Raw genomic sequence first — 24,828 nt, 5'->3', positions numbered from 1 at the left:
AGCAGGGTAGCATTGCTGAGAAGGCCCTCTGCACGGTCATAGATCTCCTGATTTCAAGTCAATGCTGGCACTACCAGAAGGGTCTCTCTCCCCAATCTCAAGCCCAGACAGCACAATATTTGTTTTCTTTTAATGTATTTTAAGATCTGTTTTTATGATGTTTAAAAGTGTTTTTAGCACTTTGTTTGCCGCCCTGGGCTCCTGCTGGGAGGAAGGGCGGGATACAAATTAAATAATAGATAATAAATAAATATAATATGAGAAGTACTTTTGCAAGTAACTAGGTCCTAAGCGTTTTATGGTTCGATGCAGCAAAACGGCCACCAGGCCTATTCAGGGTGTTAAACAGGCAGCCAGCATAGATCTTTGAGGACCAGCATTATATAGTCATGTGCAGATATACCCATTAGCTGCTGTGTTTTACATCAGCTGCAGTCTCTGGATAGTTTTCAAGGGCAGCCCCACTTAGAGAGAATTGCAGAAGTCCAAACAGGAGATCATTAGAGCACAGATCACTGTGGCCAAGCTATCCCAGTGCAGGAATGGCCATAGCTAGTGAACCAGCTGGAGGTGGGAAAAAACCCTCAGCACCAGTGGGCTACCTGGGCCTCTAGCAAGAAGGCCAAATTGAAAGCAACCCCATCCAGAACCTCCCTATTTTCTTGAATGACCAATCCAGAACACCTCCATCTTGTCAGGATTCAGTTTATTACCCTTCATTCATCCTATAATGACTCCAAGCACATTTAATCTAGCATCTGCACAGCTTCATCTAATTCAGATGACTGCTACCTGCATACTGACAACACCTTGCCCCAAATCTCCTGATCACTCCCAACAGGTTCAAATAGATATTAAAAGGCATCGAAGACAGAACTGAACTTTGTAGGACCCCACAGCACAACTGCCATGGGGCTAAACAGACGCCTCCCACTATTACTGCCTGAGACCAACCCTGCAGGTAGGAATGGAACCACCACCTACTGTGCCTCCAACTCCCAATGTGCAGAGTTGGTCCAAGAGGATACCATGGTCAATGGAATCAAAAGCCGCCAACAGATCAAGGCGTATTAACAGGGTTGCACTCCTCCTATCTCTGTCCCAATATAGGTAATTCATCAGAGTTTTAGTGCTAAAACCAGGCCTGAAGCCAGCCTGAAATTGGTCAAAATAATCATCTTCCTGCAAGCACGTTTGAAGCTGGACAGCTACCAATGTCTGGAACACCTTGTCCAGAAAGGGTATATTCGCAATCATGCAATAGTTGCTACTCTCTGCCAGGTCCAGGGAGGGCTTCTTGAAGAGGGGATGAACCACTGCCTCTTTTAAAATGGGAGAAACAATCCTCTCCTGCAAGGAGATATTAACCATTCTCCCCAAACCCACCCACTCAACCCACACACTCTGGCTAGATCTCAAAAGCCAAGAAGGGCAAGAGTCAAGACCACAGATGGTAGGCCGAATGTCTTCAAGCATCTTGTCCACATCCTTGGGCTTCATCAACTGGAAGTAATCCCAAATCAGGGTTGAAAATGCTTCAGACAGCTCTACTGCAACAAATGTGGCATCAAGATCAACCTGGATGCAGCAACTTTACCCTCAAAGTGCCTTGCAACCTTGACACAGTATGATTCTGAGGCTCCAGGCTTGAGGTTCCCACTGGCCCCTTCACCACTTGGAAGAGCTCTACTGGACAGCTACTTGAGGACACAACAGTGGCATAGAAATAAGCCTTTGTCCCAGACCCATGTGGTCTAACTCACCCATCTCTCAACCAGGTGGTCACGTCCCATCATAACCCTTTTGCCAGCTCCTCCTCACCTTGGCTCTCACTATAAAGAATTACTCCTTCTTAAGTCTGCATTGTCCAGTGTGGGGGAGAGGGCAACCTTGCCCCTCATTGCTCTCCTAAGTGACAAACCCCTTTAGTATCTTACTTTAGGGTCAGCCTGTCAGGTATGACTCACTATGCATGGTGAGCTCCCCTTTAAGCTCCAAGGACCAGAACTGGCACAAGGCAGACCCCACCGCTGAAAGCTAACAGCTTGGCATCCCAGAGCTCACCAGCTGTGGCAGTTCTTGCTTAGCCCTCAACCATGTCCCCCTCTCACTGCTGCAGCCACTGTAGATAGGCAGCAAGTGCCTTCTGGGGTTGGGAAGGGCAGCTATTGCCGATTTCACCTCTTCCGTTCTCCCGCATACCCCCACCCAGAAATTAGTTGTAGGGAGATCCAGAAAATAGTTTGATGGTACATGAAAACAGTCCTACTGCTGAAGGTAAGAGGGATGGGCCCTAATCACTAACTAGATGGGAGAGTTCTGAGAACGATATGTAAGCAACTCTGCACTCTTTGTGTTTGAAGGCGAGTACCAAATTAATAAATCAATCATTTTAAACACATTCTCCCAATCTTTTGAGCCTGGCTTTCATGCCAGCCCTGATTATTACTTCATCACACAGCATGCAAGTGCTTAGTACCAAAAGAAAGGGCACACAAGTTTGATATAGTCCTACTTCTTCTTGGTATTAAGCCTCTTCCACATTACATGAGAGAAATGTGGGCAAAAGGAAATCAGATCTAATAGTTTGACCTAGTTGAAAGAAAAGAAAATATGCCCCAGCTCTCTCCTTCCAAGTTTTCATGTTATACATGTGTGAGAGAGAATGACCACACATTTCAATGTCTTACAATAATAAACCCAAGCACTGTAACAGTAAAGCTGTTTGCTGTTAAATGGCAACATCATTCTTCCCTTGTTTAAACAAATTAACAGTAGTTACCTGGTCCTGTGTGAAGTCTCCAATCAATTTGACCTGAATATTAGAACTGCAAGAAATGCAACACAGGATCTTGGAACTTTCAAAAGCCAATTCAGGATTGGTATTGCCATGATAGAGATACCTTTCAAATTACAAGAACATTATAGCAATTGTCAATTCTGACCAGAAATGCCAGAGAGAAAAAAAGTCTTAATAATGCTTCATAAAAAAATATGTATGCAGCAGCAGCAGCATGTGAAAGTAACAGGGGTGACATTTATTCATTTATTTACTTATTCATTCATTCAATTTATATCCCACCCTTCCTCCTAGTAGGAGCCCAGGGTGGCAAACAAAAACACTAAATACACTCTAAAACATCATAAAAAACAGACTTCAAAATATATTAGAATAAAACATATTTGAAAAAAGCTTTAAACACATCTTAAAAAGCAATTCCATCACAGACACAGACTGGGATAAGGTCTCTACTTAAAAGGCTTGAAAGAGGAAGGTCTTCAGTAGGTGCTAAAAAGGTAACAGAGATGGTGCACAGTAGAGACTTTATCCCAGTAGAGGCAGCACTGTGTTCAGCAGAACAGGGATGGAATGAGGCAACAGCAAGGTTGGGGAGCTCTGGGCTGGCATCATTGTTGTGTGCACCTTTGGGCAGCCACTGTCAACCCAGAGCTCCTCAACTCTGCCACTGCACCCTGTTCCATTCCGATCCTTGTGAACACACCACCAGGAGGACTCTGTTATTGCTCTGTGCCCCCCCCCCGGTCACTGCTGCATGCATGTACTTCAGGCACACAAATATGATTTTAAGTCATATTATATACAAATAGCTCTCTCATTTTTCTGAATGCCAGTCCCGTTATAACCAAAACAGCACACTCACACACAAGAGGGAGGTACCGGCATGCTTGGTGGGAACCCCAAAGGTTTACAGATTAAAAAAAAACTTTAGGAAAATAATCGGAGTGGGGGAGAACAGCACAGTGAGCACTGAACATGTCTAGTAGGCATGGCATGCTGACTGATGTGCAAAACTGAAAAACTGGGGGGGGGGAGAGGGAATGGAATTGAGTGGCTAGAATCCTGAGCAGGGAGCACTCAACACTGCAACATTTTGTTGCATATCCCACTTGTATATACTAATAGCAAACTAAATTCCCTGAGCACTGGTCTTTATGTAGCCAAAATAGCACCATCCACATACAAGATGACTGTATTAGCAGCCTTGGGGAACAAAAAAAAAACGCTTTAGAAAAAATGTTAAATGGGGAAGGGACTTCAAAACAGCCCAATGAAGACTGAGTATGCTGAGTATGCAGAATGCTAATAGATTGTAGGAAAGACAGGGAATGGAATGGAGTATCCTGAAAAAGAGCAACAGTTTGTTTCAGGTTCCACTTGTCCCTAATAATCACTAAAAACATGTGGCCATGAAAATATCCATGTATACCTTACCAGCACAATGTACCCTGAGTATGGTAGCAGCTGCACCTGAAACCTACAGTCTATTCCCTAGTTCATTGTATCCAACACCCTCATTAGTCCCTGTTTCCACACTCACACTCATTCTGCCCCATCAAATTCCAATTATCTCCTTAGCTTATTAAATAAATAAATAAATTCAAAAGTTATTTGGTTCAGAAAAACTATATGCAATTGCTTGGAGCAGATTCTTGAGAATCTGAGAGACAACTATAGGACACAATAGTAAACATCAGTACAGAGCCATTATTTGATTTCTACAAAGTCAGCTGAATAGGGAGAATCTGCATGAGGAGCAAGGCAAGTGTAGGAACCTCTCAGCAGGCACACAATGGGCTCCCATTATGCTGGTCATCTCTAGAACCATGCCTATCTTTCTAAATATATTAGGTCTACCTGGCAATATTCACCACGTGGTCTGCCTTCTTAGTTCGAGGGTTGATTCCTTGCAGTAGCTGTTCTAGTGATGTAACAATCAGGGAGAGATGGCTTTCCCTTAAGAAGTCCATGAAAAGGTTCTCTTTCTGTAGAGTCAGATTGAGCAGCCCAAGGCAATACTGTACTGCTTTCTCTAAATGCTTCTTTCCTATAGAAGGAAGAAAAATAGACAAGTGAAATTACACTTCCATGCCTAGAACACTTACTAGGTGGTAAACATCAACCTGCAGTCATCTACATGTATGTACACTGATGGAGCCATATTAAGTCAAGATTTGTACCATCGCCACCCCTCAAAAAACCCCCACCCCACTCGAGACCTTCCAACTTTTATTCAGCAGCTTTTCTTGGAGTGGATCTATACAACGAATTCAATTTGCAGCCAATACAGGAAGTACCACCAATATTTTAAGAGCTGCCAAGTTTGATTTTTGCTACATACCAGGGAAAGGCGCATAGGTATCTAGTTGTTTAACCCCTTCTTCCAGCAAGCTAAGAGACAGTCCCAATATTGGTGACTCATTCAATAGATGATACATCAGGTTGAATCCAGGTGGTTTATACGCTATAATTTCTTCTCCTAAAGAAAGAAAAGCACAATTATTATTTATCGGTGTTATAGTATAATAGAAAATTTTAATTGCCTTATCACAGAAAACTAATCACAGTCACCATGACGTTTTGCTTCCCTGCTTTTCCTCCTCCCCCTCCTATACCAACATCTAAACAATTATAAAATCCAGTTGCTTTCTCTGTTTTAGCATTTTCTTTGCATTTATTCTTGAAAACATTGTCTTTGCACTGACTGCCTCTTAGTGTTACAGTGAATAGGTCCTTGTTGGCTTTCCCTGCTATTATTATTTTTCTTCTTAAACTCAGATTATCTCTGCTGAATTCTCAGCTTTCCCTCTCACCACAATGGAGTACATCATTTATCTCCTTATGTCTCATGTCACTCCCTGCATTAACTTCAAAGTTACAGTCCTTATTTTTAAAACTCTCTTGTCTGACTGAATCTCCTCTCACCACCCTTATAACTTCCCACTCTCTCCCTATGTTCTGTACAAGTTCATTTTTAAATGTTTTCTTCCATGCTTCACCCTATGTCTCAAATCCACTTCCTCCCCATAACTCAGAGGTGCTCCTAACACTTTCATAGGAAAACATTTTTTGGACCTCATTATTGCATTTTAACTACAGCTTGCTTGTGACAAGACTCTCTCCTAATCGTTCCCTGTTACTCATTTGTCAGCACCTGCACCCTCTCCACCCTGTCCTATCTATGAAAAATGTATAGAAATTGTCAAGAACGGCTAAGGTTGGCCAAAGAAAGAATTGTGGGAAATATTTTTCATAGGTTTCTGGGATGCTCTCTGCTGGGAAAAATTAGGGCGTTTCATACCACCTAGCTGCAGCTTGTTATTCTAAAGGGAGGCAGCTGAATCTTCTCTATACTGCCTGGTACCAAGGTCAGGAGGCCTGAGTTGCCGTAAATTAGTAGTCCTGCCCTTGCTGTGAACTTTTAGGCTATTCCATCATCAAGAGGTGTCAGGATTAGCTAATTGGCGCTGTTGCTGAGCAAATCCCCATAAAAGTGGGGCTATTCTTCAGTTAGTGGTTCCCATTCCATCTTATTTATTTATTTATTTAATTTCATTTATAAACCGCCCATAGCCAATGGCTCCCTGGGTGGTGTACAACATACAATAATACAATAAATAAACAAAATCACAGATAAAAATACAAATTCATAATAACATTAAATGATATTAGCATAGCTAAAACATTAAAACAGTAAAATACATAGAAATATATTAAAATGCCTGGGAGAATAGGAAGGTTTTAGCCTGGCGCCAAAAGGATAGCAGCGTAGGCGCCAGGCGTACCTCCTCGGGGAGACTGTTCCACAATTCGGGGGCCACCACTGAAAAGGCCCTAGATCTTGCCATTACCCTCCGAGCCTCTCGGTGAGACGGTACTCGGAGGAGGGCCTTAGATGTCGAACGAAGTGTACGGGTAGGTTCATAGCGGGAGAGGCATTCCATCAGATATTGCGGGCCCACACCGTGTAAGGCTTTATAGGTCAATACCAGCACCCTGAATCTGGCCCGGAAACAAATCGGCAACCAGTGCAAACGGGCCAGAACAGGTGTAATATGTGAGGGCCGCTTGGTCCTCGTCAGTAGTCTGGCTGCTGCGTTTTGCACTAGCTGCAGCTTCCGAACCGTCTTCAAGGGCAGCCCCACGTAGAGTGCATTACAGTAATCCAATCTAGAGGTCACTAGAGCATGAACAACTGAGGCGAGGTCGTCACCGCCAAGATAGGGGCGTAGTTGGGCTACCAAACGAAGATGGTAAAACGCATTCCAAGCCACCGAGGCTACCTGAGCCTCGAGTGACAAGGAAGGGTCGAAAAGAACCCCCAGACTACGAACCTGTTCCTTCAGGGGGAGTGTAACCCCATCCAGAACAGGATGAACATCCTCCATCTGAGCGGAAAAGGCACTCACCAACAGCGTCTCAGTCTTGTCTGGATTGAGTTTCGGTCTTGACTTACCGATGTGATGTCTTGTGGTATAAGGAGCCAGAAGGGGACCAGGCTCTTATATTTTATGGTGTATTAGCTTAGGCTAGTAAGTTTTGTTATGTTATGTTACGTCACATTTATTGTGTATGGTTGTTGACTATGCCTAGCCCTGTTTAAGGGTGTTTTGGCTTAAAGGAAATTGTATGCTGCTCTTTTATATGCACTTTTAATATATTTAATAAACTACCTCATATTAATTGGTGTGTGTTACCTGGGGCTGTGCCTCTGAAACCAGTACTTTGATCACAAAGCTACTAACTATTGAACTGGGTTTGGCTGAAGGCTCCAGAGCAGTGAGTGCAACAATAGCTCTTGCTCTTGGGAATCTCTGCTAGTGTTGTGACGAAGGGCGAGTTAGATTGGGGGGGGGGAGTCAGATGAGGGTGAGGCTCCTTGGGGAGTTGAAGGAAGGGAGACAAGCGGGGAGGGTTCTGGCAGCCATCAAACTCCCATGCCCGGCATTTCTACTGAGGCAGCTCCTGCCCCGCCTGCGAGTCCAACACCCGAGCAGTTGGGAAGCGACTCTCTGATCACGCCATCTACTCCCATACAGAAATCCCCGCCAGACCCTTCAAATGCTTCCCAGTCAATCAACATCCTGCTTCCAGAGACTGTGTGGTCACCTAGAAAGCCCCGCTATCAGATGGGCCGCCTGAGACTTGCTCCCCCTTGCCTCGCGGGAGGAGGCGCGAGAAGACTTTCAAAGGGTGGAACTCGGGGAGCCACCGTTTACGCACAAGAACCTTGCCTACTTAAGCAGGTGTCTCCCAAGGCACAAGCGCTGAGTCAACTCTCCGCAAACGCTGCAGAGACTGTTTAGGTAGGATAGTTAGGGAAAGTAGTGAGTCAGAGTAGACAGGTATATGAAGTGCACCGCTTTGGATGTAACCATAACTTTAATAAAAAGGGGGAAAGACATCACCTCGCCTCAGTCTGAATCCACCTCTGGGTAGGATACCTAGTCTAATGGGTGCTCTGAATTCCCCTTGCTCAGAGTAGAAAACCAGGTTAAGGGGTGGTGGCAGTCTACTTACCTTACAGTGTTGGTGTTGGGTGTAAATCAGCCTGGTAAGGAGAGGCACAGGGAGTGCCTGCCCAGGGACAATTGCCTAGGGGTGAGGGGGATCTTTGACAGAAATCTCTGAAGGAAATTGTGCTCTCTGATCATGTTTTGCACAGTATTTCGGATACTGTTGAAGTTAGGCAAACATTAAATAGCAATGGCGATTATTTTATTTATTTTATCATTTATGTATTTATGAAATTTATATCCTGCTCTTCCTCCTAAAGTACTGCTCACTAAAATGCCACAATGACTTACAGCAATCAAAACAACAATAAAAGCAACAATTAAAATGTAATACAAACTGGGGGAAACAGTGCTGCAATCAAAAGGGTGAAGAGTAGCTAATTCCCACAAGCCAACTGAAACAACAATGTCTTTACTTGTCAGCAGAAAGCAAGGAATGCTGTTAGAGTTTCCCTAGGCAGAGAGCTACGTTGGTATCAGGGTTCCTTCAGAAAAGATCCTGCTCCAGCTGGAGACTGATGGCGCTCCCATAAGATCCATAAGATCATCTTCAGATCTTAAATGTTGCAGGGGGCTTTCTTCTTGGAGGCAAGTCCTGCTGTACCAGTTGACTGAAGTACCGCCACCATGTCACCCACTGGGACTCTTCCATCACTGGTGATGCCCAAGACTGACATTAACTTGGCCGCAAAAGATATTACAGTTCCTCCACTGACTAATCCAATGTTTGCAACCTTTGCTAGGACATTAAAGAACATGATGCCTCCTCTCTTTCCCATGCTGACCAGCCTTCCACAAGCCTCTTGACCTGTGCATTAGTTAGAATCCACTTCCTCCTTTTTTTCCATCTTGGCAGCAGACCATTGTGTGGTGGCCAAAACTGGGCAAGGAGCTGTAATTTTGCAACAAGCTTTCTAACAGCAAGCCTGAACCAAGCAGGAAAGCTGGGAGTGTGTATTATTCTGGTTATCTCTAGAACTGTGTCCCATCTCTAAAGGCTGGTTCCCAAGGAGGAGTCTATGGCATTCACCAAAGGGGCTGGAGAGGGGGTTAACATTTTGTTTCCTTCCTCAAGCAAGATACAAAAAAGCTAATAAACAGCTAAAAACAGATGAAGAAAAAGCATACCTTGTAACTCCACATATTGGTCTACAAAATCCTCAAGCTGAGGTTCATAATCTCTCAGCAATTTGTAAAAAACCTCCAGAACTGCTTCAGCTACTTCCCACTGTCAAGAAAACCAGACACAAAATATTGTTTACACACTTTAAAAAAAAGGTCCAGTGACCATATACATTCAGAAGCTCCCTTGCTCCTGCAGAAGAAGCTTTTCCAAATGGAAGGAGTCTTCCTCTAATGGAAGTATTACCATCAGCAGAAAGTCTTCTATTGGAAGAAAGGAACCATTGAATTCAAACCACTATGACTAAGAACTGTATCTGAAATAAAAACAAAGAAAGTGCTAGGAAATTGAATTATCATTACTGTTATTATTTTGGTTAGTTGCTTGCTACCCAAAGGTCTCCAAGCAACTTACAACACTATTGAAAACAAAAAGAGACACTTGGTCTTACCATGAAATGGTTTTCTCTATGCATGTCGAAAGATTATCTCAGGTGGGTAGCTAGCTCCACCTAGCAGCTGAAGGCAGAAGAACGCTGATTAATTTTGCATTGACTTCCTGCTCCATGTAGCTCCTTGCTCCAGTTCTTGATGACAAGCCAACTCACGAGGATAGAAACGATAGGAACCACACCAACAAAACTACATATAACATACACTCTCTGCTATAGGCTATTCTAGAGTAATGATGGCAGCCCAGCCCTCCTAGGGAGTGGCCCTGAGATCATCATTTGACATGCGCAGAGAAAACTGTCTCACGTTAAGACTAAATGTCTTTTCTCCTGTGCATGTAAAAGATGATCTCACATGGGACATACCAAAACTGACCCATGTAGGGTGGGAATATCGCTGGGCTGAATACACTATTGATCTGAGAGAACATGCTGTAGCACTCTCCTCCCAAAGACGGCCTCAGCAGAAGCGTACATGTTAATCTTATAGTGCTTAATAAATGTATTAGGAGTGGCCCATGTAGTTGCTCTACAAATCTCTAACAGAGATGCATTGCATGAGAATCCTGCTGATGTGGCTGCCGCCCTGGTTGAGTGTGCCACTATCCTGGCCGGCTGGGCTAGCCATAGTGAGGTGTATGCTAGGGTGATACATGCCTTGATCCACCTAGCCAGTGTAGATGAAGAAACCTTGTTCACCAACAACACTGAGTGAAAGGATACAAATAAATTATCTGTCTTACGTATGGATTTTGTTTTAAAGTTATACACTTTCAGGGCTCTTCGCATGTCAAGCGAGTGCCACGCTTTCTCTGTGGGGTGGACCGGGTTAGGACAGAAACAAGGGAGCACCAGCTCTTGCTGACAGTGAAAAGTTAAAGTACTTTAGGGCAAAAAGAAGGAACAGTGCGTAGGACTACTCTATCATGAAACACACAGAAATTCTTGTCAACAGAGAGGGCATTCAGCTCAGACACTCTATGGGCTGAAGTAATTGCCACAAGGAACAAAGGATAATAAAGAGAGAGAGATTTGACTCAGAGGTTCAAATGGGGGCTTTTGTAGCACCGTTAACACCTTATGCAGGTCCCACATTGGGTAGCGATGGACCGTGGGAGGTGCTGATATTGTTGCCCCATGAAGAAAGCGCTTGAGAAATGGGTGAGATCCAAGCAGTTGTTTTGGAGATTTAGACAGAATTGCCAATAATGCCGATGCCTGGCGTTTCAGGGTGTTTGGCCTAACACCCAAAGAGAAGCCATCTTGTAGAAAGGTGAGGATTTTGTTGATACCAGGGCTGTGGAGTCGGTACGCCAAACCTTCGACTCCGACTCCAACTCCTCTATTTTTCTACTGTCCGACTCTAACTCCGACTCTGACTCCACCAAAAATTGCTTCCAACTCCACAGCCCTGGAAAGGGCTATAAATGTCTTTTTAAATTGGAAGCTCTCATAGGAGCATTTTTATCGCTGCCTGAATATGCGCTGATCTTGGCATCACAGCATTTGTCTTCATCTGGGTCCTGTGTCATACACTGACACACAAAATGTTTTCCATCTTGAGTTACGGTGAAATGCTCAACTACAGCTGACTTCATGGGAAGCTTCTTTGACATTTTGAATTTATATTTTAAAAAAATTGTAAATGAAAATTTATTTTGAATACGGAGTCGGAGTCGGTACATTTCTACCGACTCCGACTCCACCCAAAATTGCTCCTGACTCCGACTCCACAACTCAGACTCCACAGCCCTGGTTGATACCTGCTTTCTTTGGAAGTATACTTTTCTTCTGTGACCAAGCTGAAATTGCCTTCCATGTAGCCTTGTATATTCTCACCGTAAAAGGATGTCTAGAGGCCATCATAGTTTCCACAACTTGCGCCGGAGTGCCTCTCTTCAAGAGATGTCACCTCTCAACCTCCAGACATGAAGTGCCAACCACCCTGGATTTGGGTGGAGAAGGTGTCCCTGTGATAGCAGGTCTTCCCTGAGGGGAATTTGCCACGGAAGATCGACCAACAGGTCAAGAAGTTCTGGAAGCCAGGGACTCCTTGGCCACCATGGGGCTATCAGTAGAACTGTCGCCCTTTCGGCTTGGATCTTTTGTATTACCCTGGGAATGATTGGAAGCAGTGGGAAGGCGTACAGCTGGCCTGGACGCCACTGGGATGTCAGAGCATCTATTCCTTCTGCCTCTTGTGTCGTTTACCTGGAGAAGAACCTCTTTACCTGGCGGCTGAGATGAGTGTCAAAGAGGTCCACTTTGACTCTGCCGAAGCATTTTACTACCTCTTGAAAGGCCATTGGGTGAAGCTTCCATTCTCCATGATGTACTTTCTGTTGGCTCAGCCAATCCTCTTGGCAGTTGTCCTCCCCCTTGAGGTAGTCCGCAAGGACCGAGTCCACATTTGTCTCCACCCACTGAAAAAATGAGGCTTCTTTCTGGAGGTGGGGGGAGCGTGTGCCTCCCAGATGGTTCAAATGCGATTTGGCTGATACGTTGTCTGTTCTGACCAGTACTGCCCCCAACTATCTGAACTGCGCAAAGTGTCTCAGGGCAACACAAACTGCCCGAAGTCCTAAGAGATTGATAGGTAGTGTGGATTCCTGTGGTGACCATGTGCCTTGCACCATCTGGCCATCGCAAATGGATCCCCATCCTGTTAGGCTGGTGTCTGACGTGATCAAAGTTCATGGAGGATCCTGGAACGGCATTCCCTTTAGCAGACTGGGTTCGTGAGACCACCATAACAGGGACCGGCAGACTGCTGGAGATAGTGTTACCCCCAGTGGTGCTTGGTTGCTATGTCATTTTGGAAAGGCAATAACTCCCACTGTAGGGGAAGAGAGTGATGATGCATCCATGAGGTAGTTTGAAAGGTTGAAACCATCAACCCCAAGATAAATGCCAGATGCATAAGGTCTGCCGAAGGTGAAGTTAGAAAATGTGTTACTGCTGTACGAATCTTGTCCACTCTGTCTTGTGTTAACCTTATGAAACCCTACTGCGAGTCTATAGTTGCCCCCAGATGTACTATGCAGGGGGATGGAAAAAGCTGGCTCTTGGTTTGGTTGATGAGGAAGCCATGATCTTTTAGGCAGGCCAAGGTGACGTGCAGATCTTCCCAGACCTGGTGGAAGGACGCAGATCGGATCAGAAAGTTGTCTAGCTAGGGGAAGACATGGACTCCTTGTGTCTTGAGGTGTGCCACCAGAGCAACCATGATCTTTGTGAATACCCTGGGGGCAGATGCCAGGCCGAAGGACATAGCCACTCGCACCGCGAATCTGATATAGTGTCAGTGAGGTGGAAAAATAGGGATATGAAGGTAGGCCTCCTTGAGGTCGATCGAGGAGAAGTCCTCGTTTCTCAATGCCTCCTTGATCGATAACAAGGTATCCATGTGAAACTTGCAGTACTTTATGTACTGCTTTAGGTTCTTGAGATCAAGTACTGCCCTGAATGAGCCATCTTTTTTCACGACAGTGAAGAATATTGAGTAATTTCCTGAAAACCTCTCTCCTGTCGGTACAGGTTCTCTACCACTGCAATATGCAGGAGATGAGAAATTGCCTATAGGACCTTTCTTTCTTGTCTGGAGACGTCGTGAGGGGGGATGGGATAAATCTCATCGGAGGGAGGGATGTTAATTCCAACCATAAGCCATATCGGAGGGTGTGTAGCACTCACTGGTCTGATAATGTGTCCCCTCCATTGCTAGGCAAGGCGTTGGAGACAGCCTCCCACCTGAGGGGTGCTGGTGTCAGAATTGATGCTTATTCCCTCGCGACTGGGATCCGAACCCCGATCTGTTGCAGTGCTGTTGGCCCTTAGTCTGGGTACATTGTCTGTTCCAGAAAGGATGGTTGATACAGGTGTCCTTTGCCCTTCCCAATGACCTGGAGCCTCGAAAGGACTGTGAGGACAAATATGGGTCATGGCCCCATCAGAGGACTCATCAGACAAGGATGACTCGGGAGTAACAGCAGCAGACCCAGAAGCAGCAGACCCAGAAGGAGAAATGGAGGAAACTCCTGAGAACCCAGCTCCTTCTCCCCCTCAGCTGCAGAGCACCCCAGACACAGCTGAAGCCCTTCAGCCAGGCGCAGACAGTGAACAGGATACTCCCCCCTCACCTGCAGAACATAGACAACAGAAGGTCAGGCAGAAGAGGGGCAGGCCTGTCCACTTAAGGCCACAACGCTGATGGCTCACACCTGCTGACAAACCTGCTCCTTAAAAGTCAAAACTTGGCTTCAGCTTGTTGCTGACTACAACGTCAGGCGTGACCACTCTGTGTCTTCCTATCTCCTGAACCTTGACTTGGACTGATCTCTCAGCAAACTAGACCCGGACCTTCACTGACGTCTCTTCTGGATTTCTGGCTTGGCACGTAAGCTTTGAACAGCCTCTGCCCTTATCTTGCTTCCTCCTTGCTAGCCTGGCAGATTTATAGCCAAGCTGCCGGCTGAGGACTTACGGCCTGGCAATTACCAAGGAATCTCCAGCCCTGCCTGCACCCCCACCGACACTGCTGTCTCAGTGAAGAGCTGACAGGTGGAATGATCTCCTGAAAGATCTCCTGTCATCCCTTTTCCTGGTGGAGGACATGGACTTCTCCTCCTCCTTGGATTCCAAGACTCCCGCTAGGGCATCATCCCCAAATAATTTGCCTCCCACCTAAGGTTCTGAGGTGAGATTAGAGCAGGCTGTAGCATCTGGCTCCCAGTGGCGCAACCACAGGGTTTGTCTAGTGAAAACTCCTGCTGTTAGTAACCTTGCCGAGAACTGCATGGCGCCCATGGATGCATCTGCCATAAAGATCACCGCTCTAGAAATTTTTAGGAGAGACTTGTGGGTTCGAGACGCATCCTGCTGCGGACCATCCAGCAGGTCCTCCAGCTACAACAGGGATGCTCTCACTAAGACCAAGGAGGCTGCTGCTACCTGGATGGAAAGCACGCTAGCCTCATGAATCTTCCAGAGGCCTTGATCCATTTTACGTTCTGTTGTGTCCTTGAGGTGGGCATCTGAATCCTTTACATTCAAGGACAGATTCAGTAAATTGACAATGGGAGCGTCTACCAGTGGGACCTTCAGCTGGTCCATCATGTGCTGCTCCAGCGTGCAGTATTTGTTAGCGGTTGGAACAGATTTCTTGAACTGCAACGGACATCAAATTTGGACTTAATCAGTAGTGATGGAAGTTTCAGTGCCCTTGACTTAGGTTTCAGGTCTGGGCACACAGCTGAAATTCTAGATGCTGCAGGGGCCGGCAGATCTTCTGGGGAATTCAGGTTGAGAGCTTTCATTGCTTTGCACAAGAGTGGAAGGAAATGGGCCTCCTGGAAAATCCTGTTGGTTGCAATTTCCTCCGCCGCAGAGTTTCCACTCCACTCCTCTTTGTCGAGGACAATTAGCTCATTGTCTGGGTCGACGGCTGCATCCTCTGGGGGTTGAGGATGTCTACCCTGTGTAGTGGCATAAGGGTCAGGTGATGCACAGCCAGGTGGAGGGCATGTGTTTGAAGATGAGTAGAAAAACCCTGCACCCCTTGCCCCCTTGATGATGGGGCTGATGCATCTTGCAAGAGCTGCTGAGAAGGAGCTGCCGAGGTAGATATGTCCCTGGCTAGATCCATCAAAAGTGAATCCTTCAGTTGTTCCTTTAGTTGTTGCAGCATGTGGGCTGACAGTTGTAGTTGAACAGGCTGAACATGAGAGCAGTCTGCCTGGTGCCCCCCCCCAAGCTGGTAGGCTTGATGTGAAGGAGGGGTGATTGGGATGCTTCGCCCCCGGCCTCTTGCAAGGCTTGGTGAGACACAGATGTCTTGAGGAAGCCTGTAAATTTCTCAGGAGAAGATCTTGCAAAGAAGATGGAATCTAAGGCAGGGTGGAGCTGAGTGCCTTCCTCCTCAGATAAAGATTCTTGGTCCCTCTGCACCCTGCAGGTGGCACTGTAAGATTCCTTCCATGGAGCTCCCTTTGGGTTATCAGGCCCTTGCCAGTTGAGGCTGGTTTGCCTGTTTTCTTTAGGTGCCATGCCCTTTGATGCCACCCTACCCGCTTCAGCCACCTCCTGCCTGTTGGTAGAGGAATGGGCCATAATGGTCTCCGCCTGAGAATCCATAATGCGCGAAGGCCCGAAGGCCTGCCAAGATAATGCCGGCAGTGCTGTGTCTAGTCTGGGTAGAGGCGGGAGTGGTTTTGGACTCTTTGCTGGATTTTCTGATATGTGGGTGGTTTTCCCCATGGGGGCAACTGTGCTGCGGGGCTTACAGGGGCTGAGGGCCGCGATTGCGGCTATGCCTTCTGCTGCGGTGGGGGAGGGAGGCAGGTGGCACTTCCCGCAAGGCTGAAGCATCCCACTGTAGGCCTCTGCAGGTAAGGCAACACTGGTGGTGGCGGTAGGGAAGGTCTATCCTCCTAGGCAAGCGTGCTCTAGGCGAAGCTGCTGCTCATGCTCCGGGGCTAGCCGCTAGGTCCAGAGAAGGGCCGGATAAGGTTGTGAGGCCAGCAGAAGGGGGGCTCGGTAGTGAGCAGTGAGAAAGGAGCTGGTCTTGGGGGGGCACCCCTCTTCACGAGTGGCTTCAAGAAGTCTCCAAGCGAAGGGTATAACACATTTTTTTTTAAAAAGGTTAGGGACCACTGTAAGGAAAAACAGCAAGGAAAAACACCAACAATAGAAAAGAAAGACATAGAAAACACTAACTATACAGGCCTGAACCACAGAGCAGAGAGATATCAACCCTTCTTGGTGAAGGCAGAAAAGAACTGGAGCAAGGAGCTACACAGAGCAGGAAGTCCCTGCAAAATTCATCAGTGCTCTTCTGCCTTCAACCATTAGGTGGAGCTAGCTCCCCACCTGAGATCATCTTTTATATGCACAGGAGAATACATTATTGTATTATTATTTTTTTTAAATAACAAGCACCCCCATACAGTAACAGGCAGCTCTGGCAGCACACTAACAACGAACAGTATCATCCTAGTCTATCAAAAGCCTGGGGGGGAAGTATTTACCTGGCACTGAAAAGACGTCAGTGAAGGCGCCAGGCAGACCCCACTGCGAGCATATTCCACAGATGGGGAGCCACAGACTGAAAAGGCCCTCTCCCTTTTCACCACCCTCGGAGCCTCCCTCGGAGGAAGGACAAGGTGAAGGACCTCAGAAGAAGATCTAAAGCTCCAGGTAGGTTCATACTGCATACGTCAATAAATGTACATTCACATTCTACCAAAGTGTGAGGCCAAAAACACTCACCATGTCACCACATGCATTAATCTCCTTGATCTTGCTTCCAAATAAAACTTTATAGGTGGCATACCGCACACATAACCCTACATCTATATAAAGGACTTCAGGACATCGGAATTATTATGCATGGTGATGAAAATCAAACAGCAAATATGTCATCATAAAAGCCTATGGTATACCCACTTTTAGAAAAATGTGTGCAGTTCTGGTCACTAGCAGTATAAAAGTATACTGTAATGCTGGAAAAAGTATAGAGATGGGCAGCTAACAATGTGATGTTCTATGCAGTAAATCCTACAGAGTTAAATGGGACTCCCAGTAAGTGGGTATAGATTGCAGCCTACAACAATACAGGGTTTAGAACACTTTCCCTAAAACAAAAGGCATCTGAAGCTTTGTTATTTGGGGGAGGGGGCATCCTATGCATCTTTGCTTAGAAGTAAATCCCTATGAGTTCAAAGAGATTTTCTGAGTCTGTGCACTAAAAATCAATGACTAACTTAAGTCCACTGAGTTCAATGGGCCTACTCAGAGTTTGGTGTATTTTATTTATTTATTTATTAAATTTATATCTTGCCCTTCCTCCCAAAAGGAGTTCAAGGTGGCAAACAACAAACGATAAAACAATAAAAACATTTCCAATACAGATGCAGACTGGGACTTAGCTGAATACCCCTTATAAAAAATGAATAGTGTGCAAAGAGAAAAGAAGATAAATTGTTTCGAGCTGTATCTAATTGTGTCCCTCTGCTGACAAAAAGATATTTGATCCAATAGGGGGCTTCCAGATTCTGTCTTCTCTCTGCACCCCTTGCACACATACCCCCTGTTAAACTGCTCCAGAGGGTTGGGACAATCGTTGAAACAGTGAAGGAACTAGTGCAGGGGGCTGCAGAAGGAAGGGGGGATTTGCAAAAATCACCTCCCCGCCATCTTCTGCTCATCGAAGTCCCCACTGGATCAAACAACCTTTAGTCAGCAGAGGGACACAAGTGAATACAATTTTCTGTATCACCAAACACTAGGACTCTGGATCATGCTGTGAAAATAACTGCCAACAAGTTCAGGACCTAGGAGAATTTCAGTTTGTTTAAGACTCTGAATCAACCAACCCAGTCCAGAGCTTCTCCAAGCACACACTAAGCTTTTGACAAGGACAAGCTTCCCCATTCATTGCAGTGTCCAGATAGCTTTGCACAAACAATGGGGATGTACATATAGCATCTCCTACCCCTGGTAGTGCACCCAGTGGGAAAATCTTAGTATGCCCAGGAGCTCCATATATTCAACAATCACACTGCATACAGATCTAAAATGTTTTAATAAAATGAATTTATCTACGTACCTTCCCTTGGTATCAGGAGGGATGACAGTTAACCATACCTTACTTTTAAAGGCTAAAATAGTGGACTTCTCAAACCTCAGCTTCCAGTTTTAGTATTATCAAAAGCTGTGTTATATTGAGTTAGGATGTTAGTCCAAGTAGCTCAGTATGTCCTACACTGTCTGGCAGTGGCTCTCCATAGCTTCTGACAGGAGTCTTTCCAGCCAGACTTGGAGATGCCAGGAATGTTAACCTGGGATCTTGTGTATGCAAATTGCAATCTGGATTCTACAGCCCTTCTGAAGTATCACAACTCTTCTAATTCCTAATAGTAAAGGAAACCTTGTCATGTTATGGTAGTTTTATGGCTGTTATTAGCAAAATCACATACTTTTAAAAAAGCAATACAAAACATTACAAATTTCTGAAGCAGTTATTTAAACACTTTGTATTTAGAAGCAAAAGTTACCTTTTCAGCCGCTCTCCGGTAGGCCCTTGTACGAAATCGAAGAAACACAGAATCTCTCAGAAATTGCAGATAGGGGTCAAAGCCTGGGGGACGCAAGCCAGCACCCAGGTTTGAAGGAAATGAACTCTCTACCAGTGTGCTAATGAGCTGGCAGAAAGCACGAGTTAAAGGATACTCCTCACATCGGGATTCAATTTCATTCAATTCAACCTTTCCAAGAAAATAGGAAACAAACACTCTTAAATATGTAATTTATTGCATCATAATAGTAAAATGAATCTATAGAACTACAAATGATTTTTATAGTTGCCATAGATTCTCATGTTTCACTTCCATGTGCTATTATTTCTTTCTGTATTTCCAAGAGCCTAATTTTTTTTAAACCTTTGATGGTGTCAGAAAGACCACATATTTCTAATCCAATACATTAATAATTCACCATCACCAGATGGACTGCAAAAATTGCAATGTAAACCTCAGCTGTAGCTATCAATAATGTAGATTATTTCCAGTTGGATTTTTGGCGAAGAAGACAAGCAAATTTTAAAATTAGTTTGCAGGATCAACACCATCACTCTGGGCACAAGTTAGAGGGCACAAAACCCTGGTTCCAATCAACTGAGGAAGGGACTCTTTTCTTATGACCTACCTACACTTTAACATCAGACAAGATGCTCTGCTCTAAGGGCTTTTTCAAAAAAGGAGGCTTCAGTGAGTACAAAGAATAGGACTCTCTCTACAACAGCTCATGTCCTCTGGAATTCCTTACATTAGCGTATCTTACAAATGTTCAGACATGTTTGACTTAAAAAAAAACTATCAAAAAGGGACAGAGCATTAAATTTTGGAAAGCTTTAAATCAACCTATTGCTTTTCAATATCTATGGCCCCTATCAAGCTAAACCTAGTCACTGTCAAGTCAAATAGCAATCAATGAAACAGTTTAAGGGAGCAATCCAACTGGAGTTTACGCTGGGCTGGGGGGGAATTGGATAAGGTGGACTCCCAGCTGAGCTGGCAGGCTCCCAGCACTGCTGGGCTCCACCAGCAGAAGCCCCCAATTCCAGCTAAGCCATAGTGATGCCAGGAGACTGCCAGCACTGCCAGGGGTCTGCCAGGGACAGCCAGCCTAGCAGACAGAGAGCTGGGGGAAGTTGGCAGTAGCCTGAAAATGTGGTGTTCTGAGGACATGTGGGGGAGGAGCCGCGGGGGGACTTACAAGGCATCCAAGTTTCTCTCGAAGAATTCCTGCAGGTCCAGATCTGCACGGGAATTCTGCCGGCAAAAAGGTTGGTGGAGGAAAACAACTGAGCTGCAGGTCAATGGGTACTGATTACTCCCCAGTAGTACTATATGTGGGAACCGGCTCTTTCCTTCTGGCTCCTGAAGAATACAGTTCCCGATGAAACCTGCGTTCAACTGGGCTGGCAGCTCCCGAATGGGGAGTGGATGCACAGAACTTTCTGCTGGCTCCTCTGCTGCTGCTCCCCCTGCCACCCCCTATGATTTGGATTGCTCTGTAAGTTACAACTCCCTTTGCATTCAATTGGGCTTGCAGTCTGATCCCATGCTGAGTCAGGAGCACTTAAGTCCACTGATTTCAACAGATTTAGGCATCATTAATCGGTATATTATCAGACTGTTAGTCACAACTAATGCAAACTATCTATTGATATTGTAAGGATTTTTGATCTTTTGTCTTTTCTGAACCATTTGATTTTTTTTTAAAAATGCAGGATTACATTATTTTTCAATATGCAAGTAAGATACTTTCTGTGGCTATTATTTACTCAAAGGCAATAGCAGTCCTGCAGCTTCTCACTTTATACAACCATGTAGCTACTTAGAGACGGAATTTACCTCAATGCCAATAGCTTGTCTTTGGCCTGGAGTTCTTACAGTTTGCAATATCTTTCAAAACAAACAAGAAAGAAAGAACATGATTTTTCATAATTATCAGAACATGATAGCAAAAAAAAAGAAAAAAGAGCACTGCCGTTTATCTCACGCACCGTTTTTCAAATGCTCCTATCCATATGAAAATCTATTGTTAGCCTTCCTGAAAGGCAGATTACACACCTTCACTTTTTATCTAACAACCTTGTAAAACAGCACCTAAAAAGATCTCTGTACCAGAAGAGGGCTGATGCACATCCAATCCCTTAGCCGTGATTATGGGGACAAACACATGTTTTCCTTCGCAACCTCTCCCTTTTGGTTTACAAATATGTGCACAGGACAGATGTAGCAACTAACCATAGCTAACACAGGTGATGAGATAATGAAGAACATGTGCACAAGAAAGGAGGGGCTATGGGGAAGGAGTGGAAAATCCCATGGCCTGTTCCTTTAACCATGGTTAAAGAACTGGGAGCATTACATTAGCCTTGTATAAGCCCACAGTAGTAACAAGGCTGCAGAATTGTTTGCAGGCCTTCTAAGAGACTATTTGCCTGAATTTACATGTTGGCCACAGAGGAGAAGCAACTCCCTTCTGCAACCAACACAGAAATGTAGGCTACTAGCCTCTTAGCAGACCATTAACAAAATTGCTTCCACCAAGAACTAGCAGAGGAGGGACAAAGCGATCCATCCCTCCACCACCAGCTACCTCATTTCCTTTATTGAATACCTGGTCACCTATGACTACCAGACAAGTTATTAAATACAAGGCTGCGTTACATCCACACTGGCTCTCCTTTGTGGGAAGCAAGGTTTTGTTGACTGGACCTAGAAGGATTAGAATGTTAGTGTGATTAGCTGTCTTCACCTTAAGACACATTCCCCTGCTTCTCCTCTCTCCTCAAAAAGACCTATTTCCCTCCTCTCCTGACCTTATTCAGGATCTGCTAGTAGGGATTTATAATACAAAGGCAAAAAATACATCAAAGAAGGCAGAGCGACTGGGGAATCAACTGGGCCTGCACTTTCCCATTCTGTTTCAGCTGCTGTTGCTATAGCCCAACATTCAAAACAGAGAAAATAATACCATGCATATAATGAGCTTTTTATACTACTCAAGTCTGATTTTCAAATAAGAACAAGCAGCATTTGAATAAAATAGAATTTCTAATATTTAAGAGCGCGCTTTGCTAAAACAGCATAATCCTGTTAAGTATTCTAACACTACAGGGCTAAACTATCATGAAAAAAATTAAGATACCTGCGTGTATTCCAATGATTGCCACAGCGAAGCAGCAATTTCAGGAGATTTCCCAAAGGCGGAGAGAGTCTCTAATAACTCTGCTTTCAAAATGGGATGGATACTACATTGCAGAAGTCCCAAAATGATAACCACTGGTGTCCACTGAGGATGTTCACAGAGAGCCAAGCGAGCATTCTCACTCTACAAAGGAAAGGAAGAGCATAACTGATCTTTGATGATTCATACAAAAATGTAAGCAATGTCAATTACAGTGGCAATTATACAACAAATAGCCAGCACTGTAATGTTTTTTTTCCATTTTCTTTCTCTCAATCAAGGTTAATATCAGTTCAACTGATTCTATAGTTATAATTTCCCAATATTTAATCCTCTCTGTTTTTCTTCTAGTACATCTGACTTTTAATATAAAATATGCTGGTTTTTAAAGCCAACTTAATTAATTGCCTTTACCTTTATGCCTGGTCAAAACACAACAGAGACTACAGAATAATGGACAAATTGGAATCCTGCATTCATCAACCAAAGAATAACCCACCCATTTCACTATAGTTTTTGTAAGCTGCAGAAAGGCAATCAATCCATCCTGCTCTTTCTGGGTGATGCCTCTGAGAGGAAGGTGGCGATACTGAATGCTGTCTGCACTAGGGAAATCTTTCCGTAAGTGTTCATGGTACATCATTAAAGAGTGGAAGAAATGCTCCCAGGACACAGGACTGCCACCTGCTCCTTGGATGTTTTCAGCTAGAAGAAAAAAAATGCACGATTAAAGATATGTTAAGTGAGCCTACAGGTGAAAATAAAACTTGTCCTAAACTTATGCTGGTATGTATTTACTGTATATAATCTGAAGAAATCCTACATTCTAATACAAAAAAGTACAAAAAAACTTTAGTGAGGAAAAAATTCTATAAGGGCAGGGAGAACCAGTAGCAGTTTTGAGCACACTGCTGGCCAAGAAATACAGAGTGACATTTGGGTGGGGGCAGGATGGAATGAAGTATCCTGGAAAGGGGCATGGCTGATTAGCATCCTGAACAGGATCACTCCACACTGCAACATTTTGTTGCCGGTTCCACTTCTTAAAACTGTGGTTCTCTGCCATTAAAACACATAGGAAGTTGCCTTATTGCATTGATTCATCTAACTCAGTATTGTCTATAACAGCAACTGGCAGTTTCAGACAGGTTTCAGGCAGAAGCCTTTCCCAGCCCTACCTGGAGATGCCAGGGAGTGAATTTGGGACCTTTTACATGTGTTCCATTACTATGGTCCTTCCCTTAAAAATCAGCCCCGACTACAAGAAGTTAGCACACACAAGCCAAAGCCAGCAGTAGAAAGGAATCAAACATACACTACAGTGAATTTTCTTTGTCTTCTATGTTTCCACAGATACCGTTTCATTTACCGGAGTCAGGGAAATTCCATGTTCAAGTAAATGTACTTTATTCCCAGTTCAGTCATTGATCTAACCTGCACTGAGAGGAAGTAGGCCCAAGTCTGCTCCTAATCTCAGTGTTTGGAATCCCAGGAGCCATGCAACTAGGAAATAGGTCTCTCTGTAGCAGACTGATACTCTCTTAAGCTGGTCTGCTAAAATAAGGGTACTCCAAACATTTTTCTTTTTAACTAAGTGGTCAAAGAAGTCTAGCCTTTGCTGAAGCATTCATCATTCAGAAGCAGTATTAGAAGCAGGTATTCCCCATGATAAAGTCTCCAAAAAACAAATGTTAACAATTTAAACTATAGAGTCTAACTGTTAATTTTGAGCTCAATAGAGTTAGAAAACTGAACAATAACTTGCTTATCTATTCTAGCTCTTTCAGGTGAGCATCTTGTAATGAATACTGATTTTTAAAAAAGTAATTATTTCACTGAATTTCACACAGAGAAACAAACTATATTAAATATGGATAATCCTAAACTAGAAATGCACTTAGAACACAGCATCACAAAATAAGAAAATCTTAGACTAAAACTTTCACCTCTTTATCTGTTCGAGACAGGCTGTCTAGCCAATGTCTTAGTATTAGCATTAAGGTTCCACTGCTACAAGTTCAGGGAAGGGGAAAGAAAATATTGGTATATTTGGCCTCTTTGGGGCCATATTTCTTACCGTGGCTGCTGCCATTGCCCTTCAGCAAAGTAAAGCAGTAATGAGCACATTGAGGCCCATTGGCCAATCCCCGGAGCATTTTCAGGTAAGGAATGTAAATTGTGGAAGGTAGGAGGTCTCCCATTTGTCTAACAAATTTCGACAAAACGACCTATAACAAAAAATATGTTAAAAATTCAGCCTAGGAAGGCATATATGCCAAAAAGCCAAAGCCCCCTCCTATTTTAAAGTTTGTAAATAAGCTGTAATTAGCATATATACACAATTTGCTCAACTGCTAACAACAAGTGAAACAATCACTTTTTCTAGCCTTACTTCTCTGACAGTGATTGGAGAAGTCCCCACCCCGCTCCAAAGACACAAGCGGAATGATCCAGCCAGATGTTAAGTATGTTTATGCCCCATTGATTTTAATGGGAAAGATCTAAGCGTGTCTTTATCTCTTCTACTGATATCAATGGGACTAGAAAATGTGAGTTTGGGTGGACTGTACCATTAGGAGTACAGTAACTTAAAAATCTGGTTTTATGGGATTTAAGGAAACCATGAAACCTGCTTAGCATTTAAAATGTTTGAAGTAATCCTTACAATTGCCCAAAAAGAGAG

At 44.4% G+C, this 24,828-nt stretch overlaps 1 protein-coding gene across 1 annotated transcript in view; it reads right to left on the bottom strand.

The window, feature by feature from the left end:
• Window positions 1-24,828, bottom strand: part of NUP205 (nucleoporin 205) — a 72,753-nt gene that overhangs the window by 29,070 nt on the left and 18,855 nt on the right. The window contains exons 11-19 of the mRNA XM_061639474.1: window positions 24,223-24,373; window positions 22,645-22,850; window positions 22,107-22,289; window positions 20,804-20,854; window positions 18,944-19,153; window positions 9,445-9,544; window positions 5,142-5,279; window positions 4,658-4,847; window positions 2,783-2,903 (exon numbers count right to left, since the gene is read on the bottom strand). Of these exons, the coding sequence (XP_061495458.1) occupies window positions 2,783-2,903; window positions 4,658-4,847; window positions 5,142-5,279; window positions 9,445-9,544; window positions 18,944-19,153; window positions 20,804-20,854; window positions 22,107-22,289; window positions 22,645-22,850; window positions 24,223-24,373 (1,350 nt within the window). The remainder of the gene's footprint in view (window positions 1-2,782; window positions 2,904-4,657; window positions 4,848-5,141; window positions 5,280-9,444; window positions 9,545-18,943; window positions 19,154-20,803; window positions 20,855-22,106; window positions 22,290-22,644; window positions 22,851-24,222; window positions 24,374-24,828) is intronic.

The sequence above is a fragment of the Rhineura floridana genome, chromosome 8 (genome assembly GCF_030035675.1).
Source record: "Rhineura floridana isolate rRhiFlo1 chromosome 8, rRhiFlo1.hap2, whole genome shotgun sequence".
Lineage (NCBI taxonomy): Eukaryota > Metazoa > Chordata > Lepidosauria > Squamata > Rhineuridae > Rhineura > Rhineura floridana.
The sequence above is the reverse complement of the archived record's forward strand: the minus strand, read 5'-3'. Positions and strand labels throughout refer to the sequence as shown.